Source organism: Podarcis erhardii (genome assembly GCF_964252035.2).
Source record: "Podarcis erhardii genome assembly, chromosome: 7".
Lineage (NCBI taxonomy): Eukaryota > Metazoa > Chordata > Lepidosauria > Squamata > Lacertidae > Podarcis > Podarcis erhardii.
The window spans coordinates 19,994,431-20,008,837 of record NC_138511.1 but is presented as its reverse complement, the minus strand read 5'-3'; the positions used below and the strand labels follow the sequence as shown (position 1 = coordinate 20,008,837).

Genomic DNA, 14,407 nt, shown 5'->3' with positions numbered 1-14,407 from the left:
AAATGCTTAACTAACTGAGGTTCTGTCCCCCCCACAACATGAAGCCTGCCCCCCCAACATGAATCCTGGCTATGCCCATGGACCTATATGAAGCAATTCCCTCATCCCACCCTGGAAGCACCAACTTCTGTGATCCCCCAGCTACTGTCTGAAGGAGGCCAGGCCAAGCACAGGCTCGCTACCTCAGAAGTACAGTGGTACCTCAGGTTAAGAACTTAATTTGTTCTGGAGGTCCGTTCTTGACCTGAAACCGTTCTTAAGCTGAGGTACCACTTTAGCTAATGGGGCCTCCCGCTGGTGCTGCGCCGCCAGCACAATTTCTGTTCTCATCCTGAAACAAAGTTCTTAACCTGAGGTACTATTTCTGGGTTAGTGGAGTCTGTAACCTGAAGCGTCTGTAACCTGAAGCGTCTGTAACCCGAGGTACCACTGTATGGACCACCAATGGAAAACCAATGACTTTCAGAGTTAGAGCACAGCAGTCCTGACCCCCATAGAGTCAGGTTCATTCACTTCATTTCATTCAACTCCCTGTAATATCCTCTCTCTCTCTCTCTCTCTCTCTCCAGAATTCAAAAGCCACAGGTATAAGTAGCTGTTTGATGCTGGCTCCTGGAACTGTGACATTTCTAATTGTTCTCTTCAGTAGCTGGGTCTTAAACTGATGCTCTGCTTATATTTGGGGAGAAGGCCAGAAAAAGCTCTTCCTTCAGTGGCTGCCTGGCTCTGCCTCCCATTTAGTTGCCCTGCCCATCACCCCACCAGCTCCTGTATTCACTCGCCACCGCAGAGAGCTACACACCCGTGTTTGTCACACAACCACCTTTGCCTGAAGGGAAGTGTGTGGGTTTTAAAAAATGTGCTTGGGAAGCAGAAACCCTAGTTGAGAGTAGAAGTAGGGGAAAGGGTGACCCTGGTGCATACATAGATCTTAGGATTGGGTTGCCCAGTTACATCAATAGAAAGGCTAGGTACCTAATTGGTGCTCCCATAAGCCACATTTTTTGTTTATTTATTATTTGCAAGAACTAGCAAAATGCCTGCAGTTATGGTGGAAGGGCTCATAAATTCAAGAACCTCAAGTTGCAGTCTGTTTAGGTAAAGGTTAAGGTAAAGGGACCCCTGACCGTTAAGTCCAGTCGCGGACGACTCTGGGCTTGCAGTGCTCATCTCACTTTACTGGCCGAGGGAGCCAGCATTTGTCCGCTCCGCAGACAGTTTTTCCGGGTCATGTGGCCAGCATGACTAAGCCACTTCTGGCAAACCAGAGCAGCACACGGAAACGCCATTAACCTTCCCACTGGAGTGGTACCTATTTATCTACTTGCACTTTGACGTGCTTTCAAACTGCTAGGTTGGCAGGAGCAGAAACTGAACAACGGGAGCTCACCCCGTTGAGGGAATTCGAACCACCGGCCTTCTGATCAGCAAGCCTAAGGCTCTGTGATTTAGACCACAGCCCCACCCGCGTCCCTTGCAGTCTGTTTACTGTACTCCATAGAACTCAAGGGCAACAGTTGGGAATTGAGCAGATCCTCATCTGCATAGCCACACCCATTCCTTTGGATAGCAATTTCCTTTGTTTCCAGGATGGGGGCAGCAAGTGCTGTGTTTCTTACATAGCCAGAACAGCATCACCCATGCAGAAGAGAAAGGTAGCACTGAGCATGGGAGATTCCTAGGTTTGCAGGTGTACAAAAATAAAAATGTATTTTTGGGGGGAGGGGGGGTCCTTTAAAAGAAAGACACCTCTCTCAAATAATAGCCCAATGGAGAAGTGAACTAGGGAACATGAGATGTTGATGTGTGTGTGTGAGAGAGAGAGAGAGAGAGGGAAGCACTTCACACTTCAAAATTTGGTTGCAGATCCCACTGTACTACTGTATTAACATCAAGGGCACTGAAGTTTGAATACACGCTCCTGCAAGATGTACCATATTTACTCGAATCTAATGCTCACCCTTTTTTGGCTGAATTATATTGTGAAAATTAAGGTGTGTGTTAGATTTGATGGTGCATTAGACTTGAGTAAATACAGTATTTTACAGCCTGTGCCTGAAATCTGTCTCCACCCTTCAAAAAGCCAGATTGCAGGAGTGATAGTAATCTAAAACTAGGTGACCTGGAAACACAATCCCAGCATATTAGGTTTCCCCAGCCAGTGAGTGCACCTTTGATTTCTGGGGAAATCTATTGCCTCACCTGTACAGGAGATGTGAGAGATGGAACTCAAACTAGTTCTAATGATGTCATGCCATAAATTTAGGCCTCTACTGCAGGTGTGAGTTGAACTGGGAAGTACTGTACTTTGAGATTCAACATGGATTTGAAATGTTTTAGCATATACTATAAGGTCCTTTAATGGGGCCAGTCCAGCGGCTAAGACTTATCATCACAAAATTGGTACCACTGCTCATAGTCACCAATAGTCTCATTCTCCATGAAATCTAGTTAAATTAAGGAGCAAAAAGCTATGAACTGTTACATATATTAACTTTATTCGCAGTATGGTCTTCCAAGAACGTGTCAAGAGAACTGTACAGCATGTAAAATCCATTACATTTGCAACTTTGCTACAACACCTCGCCCTCCTTATACACACATGCACACATATACAAACACACAAACACACCCTCTCCGCAAAATCTTTGAAAATGGTTCTAATGTAGCTGTGGTCTGAGCCCTGAACGTTTTGACACCCACCGTCTTTTTACAAGCTCCTACATCTGCTTTGTAAAATAATATTTTATTTTATTTTTTAAAAAAATCCTTCTACTCTCACTGGGTCTAAAGCTACCCCTTCCTTGAAAATACAAAAAAAAAAAAGAAAAAAGGAGAGACCTGCGGTTTCAAATACTGTACAGAAACAAGCACCCCCAAGTTGGTGTAACTCTGGACCAGCTGGAAAGATGCAAGGCAGTTCCAGGAGCACTCCACAGAGTTTTGTCAACAATCACACAATTGAATAGCATTTCTTCCTCCCACCTCTCCCACTGCCCCAAGGCACCCGTGTTTACATATTCAATAAAACATCAAAAAAAACAACAACAACTACATGTAAACTTCGCTGGTTGCCGTCTGTTTAAAGTCATATTTATTTTTATTTATTTATATAAAAAGTTCAAGTAAGGAAGACACACCAGGCCCTTTCCTGATGTGGTGCCACCACAACATAAAAAATCATCCAGTGAGGTTTTAATTGTTAAGAGTGCTGGACCAAGGTCTGGGAGTTCCAGGCTCAAATCCTCACTCAGTCACAAAGGCCACTGAAGCTCAGGATTGCTAGGGCAATGAAAGGAGGGGCTAGGCATGGCATGCCCTGAACTCCCTGAAGGAACAGTGGGGTATAAATGCAATTTATAATAAATAATAATAATAGAAGCAGACTTGACCTAATTGGTTGCAGTTCCTTGCTGTGGGTTTCAGAATTTGGAACCCGAAGATTTGTGGCCTCGCAGAGCTTGCCTGTGCCACCGGGTTGGTACTGGAGCCTGGGATGAATGATAAATGCAAGCCCACACCAGCTCCTTTGGATGCAAAAGCACTCTTTTCTAAAGCAAGGATGGGGAACTGCTTGGACTGTCCAAATGCTGTTAGGCAAACAGAACTCCCAGTGATCTCAACATCACCAGGAAGGCCAGAGTGGTCCCCCATCGCTGCTCAACACACGGCTCCGCCCCGAGGCTCCAGGGGGCCACACCAGGCCCAGCAAACCTCTCAACTGAGTACCAGAGCACCCGCCTTCTCAATTCCTCTCCCTGCATGAACATTGTGACTATCTGCCTCAGTGCTGGCACTGGTGCTCCAGATGTGACCACCACCTTTTATTCTGAAATTTGCTCACTTGCAGTGCTGCAAAAACCAAGAGGTCCTGGCACAACGCTGCAAGCTGCAGGCACACAGGAAGTGCAGCACCCAGCAGTGAACTGTGTAACATTTGAACAGGGCATGTTCACCTGGGCATTGGATGGGCATCTTCCACCCACATGGGTCTTAGGCAGGCAAGAACTAGCCCTGCCTCTTCTTCCCCAGGTGGCTGTTGTGAATGAAGCACATTCTGCACACGATCAAGGGAGGCACAGCCTCCTTGCTTTTTGTGGAACATGCTATTCCAAAAAAGCAGAGGTCTGGGTTTCCCTGGTAAGCACTAAAGTATCAGGAGAATAGGAAGTGGCTGTCGGTGTCATTCCCTGCTGCACACATCTGCCGGTGTTGCAGTTTAACATTTTCAAATTATATATACCCATCAGCACACCTTCATTATAGACTAAGCAGTTCCCTTGTTTTCATAATACTTCTCTTGCCACATCCCCCTCCCCCCCAAAAAAGAAAATTGTCACAGCTAGCAAGTGACTTTTCTTCTTCCTCTTCTTGCATAAAATGGCAAGATCCGTTGGTCAGATGCAAAAATGTGGGCTTCGGTCTCCACCAGCTGCAACAATGAGGAGTGCAGGGCCAATGTAATGTTTTTATTATTATTATTATTATTATTTTCTTCATAGCCATTACCAAGACTCCAGTGTCCCAACTGCGTCCACAAATGCAGGCACAGTGGATTGGATGGGGGGTTGGAATGCTCTCACTGAAAGCCCAGGCTCCTTTTCCAGACCTGTTTCTCATAGCACCACAACAGGAAGTGAAGGAACAAATCAAAGCATAAAAGTGTGCCTACAAGTAACAGGAAGGGCCACTGCCTTCTCTAGGATACAAAAACTTCTTACTTCCAGAGGAGCATTTTGTTTCTTTTTTTAAAAAAAAGAGGAGCCTGGTTAGTCTTGAGCTCAATTTTCCAATCCTTATACTGCCCCAGCAACAAAAGCAAGAGGAGCAGAGGAGAGGCAGGCAGCCATGTTTCTTTCTGAAGCTCTTTGTTGCTGCCCTCAGTGCTTCATATCACCCCCATCCCCTTTTAAGCAGTGGTAGGTCTCAAGTCCTCTCCTCCCCCCTTCAGCAATGGTAGATCTCGTTGTCAGAGACTGGCACCGTCCGTCGGAAACCCGAGCCCTTCGCCTCGGTCTCCCATATGTTGTCGTAACTGAAGTCGCTCTGGAAACTCTGGAGCTCGGCATAATCGTGGTAGGCAGAGTCGAGGCGCTCTCGTCCGCTGTCGGGCAGGTCGTACGTTCTGAGGCTTTCATCTACAGAGGCAGTGGATAAATTGAGGCACAGGAATTAGACATAATATCTAGACATAAACACGGGGAGCTGCCTATTAAGGAGTAAGGTAAAGGTGAAGGGACTCCTGACCATTAGGTCCAGTCGCGGACGACTCTGGGGTTGCGGCGCTCATCTCGCTTTACTGGCCAAGGGAGGCGGCATACAGCTTCCAGGTCATGTGGCCAGCATGACTACCAGAGCAGCGCACGGAAATGCCGTTTACCTGCCCACCGGAGCGGTACCTATTTATCTACTTGCACTTTGGCGTGCTTTCGAACTGCTAGGTTGGCAGGAGCTGGGACCGAACAACGGGAGCTCACCCCATTGTGGGGATTCGAACCGCCAACCTTCTGAACGGCAAGCCCTAGGCTCTGTGGTTTAACCCACAGTTAAACCTGCATGCAAATGCACCTATTTGAGGCCCAAGCTGGGAATCGGAAACCTTGTCCTCTGGCCTGACATTAGCAAATGTTTGACTGACAGATACAGATCCCACCATTGTGGAATTCCCTCCCAAGAGATGCACCAAGCTGCCTCCTTCTTTTGTTTTTAGACATGCTCTGGAAACCTTTCTACTCTGTGGAATCTTTTTAGGACTGACTGGTACGTGGCCCTTTTCCTAAAACCCAACCAAACTATGTTGTTTTGTTTATTTGCAAGGATTTCTACGCCACCATCACCACGAGAAAATTGTCATGGCAAGATCCACAGTAAGATTACATTCATAAAACAAAATATAGTAAAAAAATAAATAAATCAGTAGATCAGCTTAATACATTAAACATAGCAGAGATCACCCTTTAGGTAAAACCTGCGTGTAAATAGGTGAGTTTTAAGCAGGGGCCTAAATAGCCACTCTGAACTTGGCCACACTTCTGCTTGTCCCTTGACTAAAAAGCACAGGTTGTTTGAGTGATTTTCCACTTATCCCATGTTTTCTTGGTACAGGTCCAAGCAGTTTTGCCTTTGCCCCACTGCTTTCGCCCATAAAACCCACTTTTTAGCATTAAAGCGGAACAACTGGCAAACTTGGAAAACCTGATTGTGGTTTGTTCTGATTTAGTGCTAAACCACAGGTTTTCCTGGGGGAAAGCAGCAGGGCAAATGGAAGTGTGGATGAGGCTTGTGTCTGGCCATCGGAACTCTCCCCATGACACTCAACCTTAAGCCACACCCCCTTGCCACAAGCCGCACCTCTTCCTGGCCTTGCTTCACACCCTGTGTGCTTTTGCCTGACCTGAATGTTACCTTGAGCTCCAAAAATTGCCTCTTATGCATAGAAACCATATGGCTTGTTTGTTGCTCTGCTCCCTTGCTCCTTCCGCCCCACCCATCACTGGCATGTGGCTCTCACATGGTTGCCCAGGTGGGAATGCGCTCCTCGGGAGGAAAAAAGTTCCCCACCCCAATGTATTCTTTTTTTTAGAGTACTTGGAGCTGGGATTGTATTGTGAGACAGCCCAAGAAACCTGGGACTCACCTGATTGCAGCATGGAAGTTGTCAGAAATTCATCCCGTGATAAGGTGCTCTGAATGGTGGAGGGAGAAACAAAGTTGGTGTTAACAATGTCACTTAAATAACACAGATGGAGTCCAGAGAGAAAAGAAATCTTAATAACCTGTAACCCAGGAGTTAGCAAAACCCAAACACACTAAAGCAGGTGTGGGGGAATCTCTGGCCATCCAGATGTTGCTGAACTACAACTCCCATCAGCCCCAGCAATCATAGCCAAAACCCAAGGATGATGGGAGTTGTGGTTCCGCAACATCTGGAAGGCCACAGCTTCCCCACACCTGCACTAAGGAGTACTCCCCTTTAGACTGTACTCACTGAGGTCAAACAATCGGTGTCTGGAGAAGGCATCACTGAGAAATCAAAAATGGACCCGGGCATGTTGCATTTCTTTTGAGGCGTTTGCTCTTGCCAATGGTTGTCAGGCAGAGGTTGGGAGTTCTTCTTCTGCACCAGAGGATTATGGGAGACAGGGACAGACACAGGTATGGCTGGGTAGCCATTCTGCTGCTCCAAGGAGCTCTTTCCATGGTGTTTCATGAACTTCAAAGGAAAAGGAAACACAGCTATATTTAGCTGGTTATTCCAATGAGATTCTGTCTGACTCTACCTCTTATGAAGCTTTGTTTAAGGAACTGCTGGGAAACCTGTGGCCCTCCAGATGTAGTTGGAATTCATCTCCCAACAGAACTTCGAGAAAAGTTACTGACGCAGAAAAGCGAGGGGATGGCTCTCCTACAGATAAATACTTATTTAAGCTCAAAGGAGCTTGTACTTATTTCAATTTATGTCACACTGGTGGCTTTCCCTTCACAGCAAACAATTTGGGGATTCCTTTGTTAAACTTTGGGGAACCTTTTCAAGGAATCTACTGTCAACTTAACGTGCACAATACCTCTTCAAGGAAGTTGGGGTCTCCTGCTCTGTGCGAAGAAGGGGAATTTGGTGTATAAGGGTCAGCGTACATAGGGGAGGAAGGCAGAGGCATGTTCTCCAGGTTAGTGGGAGCTGGGCAAGTTCCTCTTCGCAAGTTCCACGGTGGCAGCTACAGGAAGAGAAAAGAAGGTTAATGAATGTGATGCCTCACTACTTGAGCAGAAATTGGTTCCAGGGAAAGGTTAGTGCACCTGCAAAATCATATGCAATGCAGTGCATGCAGGGAATTACGATGTAAGCACTGGAACATGGGAAGAAACTGTATAAAATTACTACTGGTACTAGAAGGGGAGAACATCAGACCTAAGAGTTGAATTAGACTTACGAGTCACTTGTCCCCTGAAAGTCTCCAAGTGACTTACAATGCATTTTAAACATAAATATAAATGTATCACGCCATAACAACAGAACAAAACAACCCTCGTAACAGAGAAAGGAAGTGTTGGAAGCACACCACTAACAAAACAACATCATCATAGTTTATCAAAGGCCTGGGGCAAAATGTTATGTCTTTCCCTGGCGCTGAGAAGATGTCAATGAAGGCATCAGGTGGACCTCACTGGGGACACCATTCCACAGACAGCCACAACTGTAAAGCCCTCTCCCTTATCACACCTCTGAGCCTCCCTTGAAGTAGACTTAGTTCCTTTTTAAAAATGAACTTCCCAACCTCTGATTTATACTAGCAGCAGTTCCCCAGGTTTTCAGGCAGACATCTTTCCCAGTCCTGCCTGGACCTCGGCACATGTCCTGCCTCTGAGTTGCAATTCCTTGCTACCAACGTAAGAGCCTGCTGGATCAGGCCAATGGCCCATCTTGTCCACCCAGATGCCTGTGGGGAAGCCTCAAGCAGAACCCAAGCACAAGGGGGACTCTCCCCTGTTGTAGTTTCCAGCAACTGGCATTCAGAAGCATTGCTGCCTCAGACTGTGGAGGCAGAGCACAGCCATCGTGGAGGAAGTTTGAACATTGGTCCCATCTCCTGGTCGCTTACATTGTTCACATCCAGATGCAATGGGGGAAGAGCAGGATGGTGGTGTTGCTGAACCACGGTGGAGTATGGCTCATTGTACACTGGAGAAAGGACTTCCCCACTGGGATGCTCTGGGATGAGCTGGAAATGGTTCCTTTCCCCATCCTGGCTGTGGGGTTGTGGCTGCTGGGCCAGTGGCCCACATTTCCCTTTGGATTTTCGAGAGCTTCCTTTCCTTTTCAGCTCAGCTTTTGGCATCCCTGTGCTTGTCGAGACTGGCTTTCCTGGACACTGAAATGAAAAGGAGAAATCATGTGATTTGGTTATATGAGAACCAAGCTCTAGTTATGTGCGTTTTCCTCTAACATGATGTTGATGGATTACGTTGATGGATCTCCTTGTTGTAACATCCTCTTCGGTCCTGGCTCTCACTGTGTCAGTTTAGTTTAGTTTTATTAAACATTTATTCATTAAATTTATGCTGGCCTGTTTTTTTTTATTTTAAAAGATTTATACACTGCTTAATTGTAAAAACCCCCAAGTGATTTACAAAAATAACGCAGCAATGAAATGATCAGTAAAATAGTTAAAAGCAACCAACATTAAAAAAAAGTTATTAAAATCAGCAACAAGCTAAAAGCCTGATTAAAATCCATGTCAACATTCTGCATGTCTGGAGAGGCTTGCCTAAACAAAAATCTTGTTAGCAGACTCCAAAAAGGGTACAGCAAACTCTCCCAAGCAAAAACCAGAACAAAAGAGAAAGCCATTCAAATTTGTTTAATTTATTGAATTCTCAGAATTTAATGTTTCTTGATGCAGAATTAGGATTACTATGTTAGAGATCCTGCCCCCGTCACAGAATATATACAAGCCCTGGTGGTGAGGTTCCTGAACATCAAGGATCCTGCTCATAAAGGAGGTGGCATGAAAACCACTTCATGTCGCAGCTTATATCAGCATCTAATTTTCAAAATTTTTACCTACCCGGACTGGTTGAGCCTGGGAGTCATCAGCTAGTCGGCATTCTGGCATCACACCAAATGACTGCCTCTCGGAAAGGGAGCCCGCGCTGTTCTGGGAGTGGTGTGTGGATGTTGCCCCCTTCCCTCCTGATGCCCAGGAGTTTGTTCGGCCATCAGACGTGAGTGAGCCTCTCCCGCTTCCTGAGAACTGAAGCAACAAACAAGGAAGAGGAGGATAGGGTTCCCGGTTATTAAATATTGCATAGTTACAGCTGACTTTCTTTGGGCCAATGTGATACAGAAGGACAGAGTGCTGGCTGCTGGCAACAAAAACCCAGGTTCAAATCCTACCCAGTTATGGATTTATCTGGCACAATCTACCTCTCAGGGCTGTTGTTAAGGGAAAGTGCAATTAAAAAACTGAAAAGTGCAACAGGAATGGTACACAATAAACGTGAACGGCAGTTCTCACAATTAATAATGTAAGAAGAACCCTGTTGGATCAGGTCAGTGGCCCATCTAGCATCCTGTTCTCACAGCGGCCACCCAGATGCCCATTCTGTCACACATTGGCATGATGAAGAAATAAAACCCACACAGATCTGGGACCACTTTTGCTCTCAAAGACTCCCACGGAATGGTATGACAATTGTAGGATGCAAAAGCGACACAACCACTGGAGCAACTACATCATCTCTGCCCCCACTTTGATGGGTCAGTAGCTAGTGCACAATAAATGGATGGGGAAACAGCCAGCTCCTAAGTATTCTGCATAGGTTGTTTTGTTTTAAGCAAGCGGGGAGTCTGTGGAACCTTACCTGAGCCAGGTGGTGTGGCTTTGGTCCTGAGAAGCTCTCCGATCCAGAAAGGGAGGAATCAGCATTACGGAACTGAGCTGTCTTCAGGCAGTACAGCCATTCTTGGTAATCGTCATAGCTGGGGCAAATCACCCGAATGGAGTTGATTAAACGGCCTGCAAGGAATATAGATGACATTGCCTTGAACGTGATTCGCTCGGGATGTCACACCGGACCATGGTTTGCAAGCTCCTTAACCCAGTCCTGTCTGACTGGCAGTGGCTCTCCAGTACCTCTCAACCTCCAGAACCTTTCCCATCACCAGCTCTTTGATTCTTTTAACAGGAGATGGCGCTGGGGATTAAACCTGGGGCCTTCTGCATGCAAAGTACTGTGTGCTTTATGTATGTATGTGCTTTACTGCTGAGCGAGATCAGCGGCTTCTTGATGATTTCTGACCCTGGATTGCTACTTCATTAGAACAAACCATAGTTAAAGCTTCCTTAACCAAAGTCTGAATGGAGCCTATGATTTCTCCATTCTCTTTCAAATGCTGCTTTCCCCCCACTCCTTCCTTGTAGAGAAGTGTCCCTTCAACGACTTGGTCTAATTATCTAAGGCACCACAATTTCTGCCACTTCCTCGGCCTGAATTAAACAATCCCCTTCTCACTTTATGCTTGTGATTTGTGGCATACCTTCTATTAGGAAAGATGTTTTCTCGTTTTCTTCAAATTGCACCTGGATTGCATTCAGAGGCAGTTCTCCCTGTTGGCAGAGGGGGTGGGATGGGGTGGGGATTAGTAAATTTGAAAGAAAAAAATTAACACACACCTTCCAAGCCTGAGTTTCCTCCTGTTGAAAATATTTTAAAATAAATAAGCAAATGCTGTTGAACTAAACTGGAAAACATGTTATTCGCCTATGGCAAATTAAAAATCAACTGAGGAGAGATCTGCACACACACCAGAACTTTAGGATCGAGTAATTAAAGTGTTGGAAGACAGGAGTGCCTGGTGTGCTCTGGTCCATGGGGTCACGAAGAGTCGGACACGACTAAACGACTAAACAACAACAACAATTAAAGTGTATTAAAGCACCCTGTGCGCATGGTTTTTTTGTTTAACTGGATTTAATTGCGCTAGGACAACAGGCTGTGGTTTGGAAAGTGACAGGGAAATACATGGAACACTGTGAGATGAGTGAATGACTTCTCCACGCCGTGTATAGCTGAACTGTGGAACTCTCTGCCTCAGGAAGCGCTATTGACTGCCAACCTAGATGACTTTAAATGAGGATTGGACAAATGTGGGGGAGGACAAAGCTATCCATAGCTACTAGCCATAACGACTATGCTCTGCCCTCCACTGAATGCCAGTCACTAGGAATCACAAGTAGGCAGAAAATTGTTGACTCATGTCCTACTTGCATGCTTCCCACGGGCTTCTGGTTGGCCACTGTGAGAACAGGAGGCTGGATTAGATGGGCCCCTGGCCTGATCCAGCAGGCTCATCTTATGTTCTTACCAGTAAGGTGTGTAAACACCCTGCAAAGGAATCAAGGGGCTTTGCCAAGGTCCTTTTTATTGAGCACAAATTGTGATGAATGCACATGTTGGTTATCCTGGTGATTATACGTGATCCTTGCTTCCAGCACTACTTATGCCTACTAAAGTTTTGGGGTGGGCACACTGTGTGCCCCATAGCTTCCTGCTGGCATCCTGTAATTTTTTATACCACAAAAGTTCTGGTTTGTTTTTTGTCCTACTTTTGTTGTGCTATAGTGCAAGAGCAATAATGCACTAACATTGGGAAAGCATCACAGATAATCTAATAAAGTGGAATGATGCGTTGGCAGTCCTGTATAAATCTACCACTAATGTGCTATTATTGCATCAATGATACGTTATGGAATACACCTGCAAAAAAACACCCCCACCAGTCTGAAGGGGCCCAGGACGAATTTTTGTTTTCATACAACTGCCCCGTAAACAGATCAGAACAAATGCTCAATAGAAATCAAATATAGTTTAACCCCCATGTAAGCTTTGAGCAAACAAATCAAGATGAACGTTCAATAAACAGGCCATCCAGAAGCACCATGATAGTGCCTCCAGTCACTATTTTATGGGAGGAATTCTAGTGCATACTGGTTTGGGCATTTTATGAGTTGAAGCACTCTGTCTCCCTAGCACAACAAATCTACCTTTAAAAAAAAACACTCCAGACTTTTTGCAGTTAGGGAAGTTATCTGCCCATGTTATCTAATAATAAACACTGGCAATAAAAACAAATCTAAATGCTTCTACTCCAAAGCATAGCCTTAAAAAGCTGGGTCTCTGTCTTGATTCTATGTTGTCAAAGACGAAACACCCACATACAAGAGGAGCCTATCAGGACGTTTGAGGAAGCTCCAATGTTTGCAGATCTATTTGTATTTTTAAATGAAGAGAATCCCCAAAACAGCTGAAAGAGAACTGAGCATGCTCAGTAGCCAAAGAATGTTTGTGGGCAAGGGGCAAGGGATGGGGTATTTGCTCAGCTCTCGTTTGTGGGTTTCCCACAGGCATCTGGTTGGCCACCATGAGAACAGGATACTGGATGGGGCACTGGGCTGATCCAACGGCCTGGCTCTTCTTACTTGAAAATATGTGGACATTTAGACAATGCGTAATGCAACCTCAGAGGGATTAGGGAAGGAGGGGGCTTTAATGTTTAGCTGTTTCCTTTGACAAACAAAAACAGAATTAGGCAAATCAAGGTCACTAGTTTGCATAATTTATGCAGGTTACAGAATCCAACTGTTGGTGCGTGGACTAGACAGCCCTCCAGTGGGGTGGGGAGGTTTTCTGATTTACTTTCTTAGTATCCAAGAAAAGGTCATATCTCACTGGCACACTTAACAGAAGCACCCCACACTGCAACAATTTGTTTCACGTCTCGCTAGTGTGTTTACCTAAAAAAACAGTTGCAACAGATAGACTCTCTGCACTTTGTTCTCCGAAACTCCTGAGTCATCATCCTAGTTTTGGATGCTCCCCAAACATTGTTTACTTTCCAATACAGTTTGCTCAGGGTAATGGCTGCAGGGGACTCAAGTTTGACTTTCCAAGTGACCTCAGTTAAGACGAGGATCTTGGAAAGACCAAAGTTCTGCATGAAGACCGAACAAAACAAACGTGTGTGTCTGTGCAAGAGGCAGAAGCCAGGGGAAAGACAGAGGTGAAAGGCAAATTCAGAGAAAGATATGCGAGAGGGATTTCTGGAGGTGGCTTCATTACTAAAACAGCCATTCCAGAACTGAGCAGGGATACAGGAATAGAGGCAGGGGTCTTTCCTAACCCTACCTGGAGGTGCTGGGGATTGGGCCTGAGACATTTTGCATGCACAGGTGCTCTACCACTGTATTACAGCCCTTCCTGAAATTACATTGTGTGGATTGTTGAGAAAAAACCTGCAAGCATGAGCAGCACCGAGTCCACACCAAGCTGTCATATGGAAGTGCCTAGTGTCTTGGGGAGAGGCAGAGGGTACCCAACTGTCCACAGGGCACCTCCTGCCCTCCCAAAACTGCACCCAGCTCTCTGGTGCCACCCCTGACCTCAAAGGAATCCTTGCCTCCCCTGCGAAAACAAACCATTCCCTTCTGAGGTATGTCACTTCAATTAAGCCAGTCCGTGGAGCTTGCTCTGACAGGAACATCCAGGAAGACCCATCGATTCCTCACTGCCCCACAAGAGGCTTTGGCTGGCACAGGTTTTGCAGAGCAAGAGGCGTTCTCTGCCATGGCATGCAAAGGCAAGAGTCTCCCTCCAATCTCGATGACAGCCCTAGCTCCCAGGGCAGATGTGGCGCAAGCCTGGCAAACCTCATTCATAGGATGCCTGATGTGGCTGTTCAAGAGGGCAAGGTCGAGCGCAGTGTCAGATCTGGAAGCAGAGGCCTGCAAAGACATGGACACATCTGCAAAGTGCTAAGGCTCTCCTTAGATTCTTGTGAGGGCGCTGCTTGCACTTGGGTTCTGCTTATGGGAAGCGTTAAGTACTTGGTGTCTAGTCACACTGGGTG

The 14,407-nt window shown here is 46.0% G+C and overlaps 1 protein-coding gene across 2 annotated transcripts in view; it reads right to left on the bottom strand.

Annotated features, from left to right (window-relative positions):
• Positions 1 to 2,476: 2,476 nt before the first annotated feature.
• Positions 2,477 to 14,407, bottom strand: part of PLEKHN1 (pleckstrin homology domain containing N1) — a 58,413-nt gene continuing 46,482 nt past the window's right edge. The window contains exons 9-16 of one of the 2 annotated variants that reach the window (XM_081871016.1): positions 11,039 to 11,108; positions 10,363 to 10,517; positions 9,567 to 9,752; positions 8,601 to 8,870; positions 7,566 to 7,715; positions 6,989 to 7,213; positions 6,638 to 6,686; positions 2,477 to 5,138 (exon numbers count right to left, since the gene is read on the bottom strand). In XM_081871016.1, coding sequence (XP_081727142.1) covers positions 4,948 to 5,138; positions 6,638 to 6,686; positions 6,989 to 7,213; positions 7,566 to 7,715; positions 8,601 to 8,870; positions 9,567 to 9,752; positions 10,363 to 10,517; positions 11,039 to 11,108 — 1,296 coding nt within the window. In that variant the 3' untranslated portion in view covers positions 2,477 to 4,947. The remainder of the gene's footprint in view (positions 5,139 to 6,637; positions 6,687 to 6,988; positions 7,214 to 7,565; positions 7,716 to 8,600; positions 8,871 to 9,566; positions 9,753 to 10,362; positions 10,518 to 11,038; positions 11,109 to 14,407) is intronic. The other variant, XM_081871015.1, reaches the window with a different exon arrangement.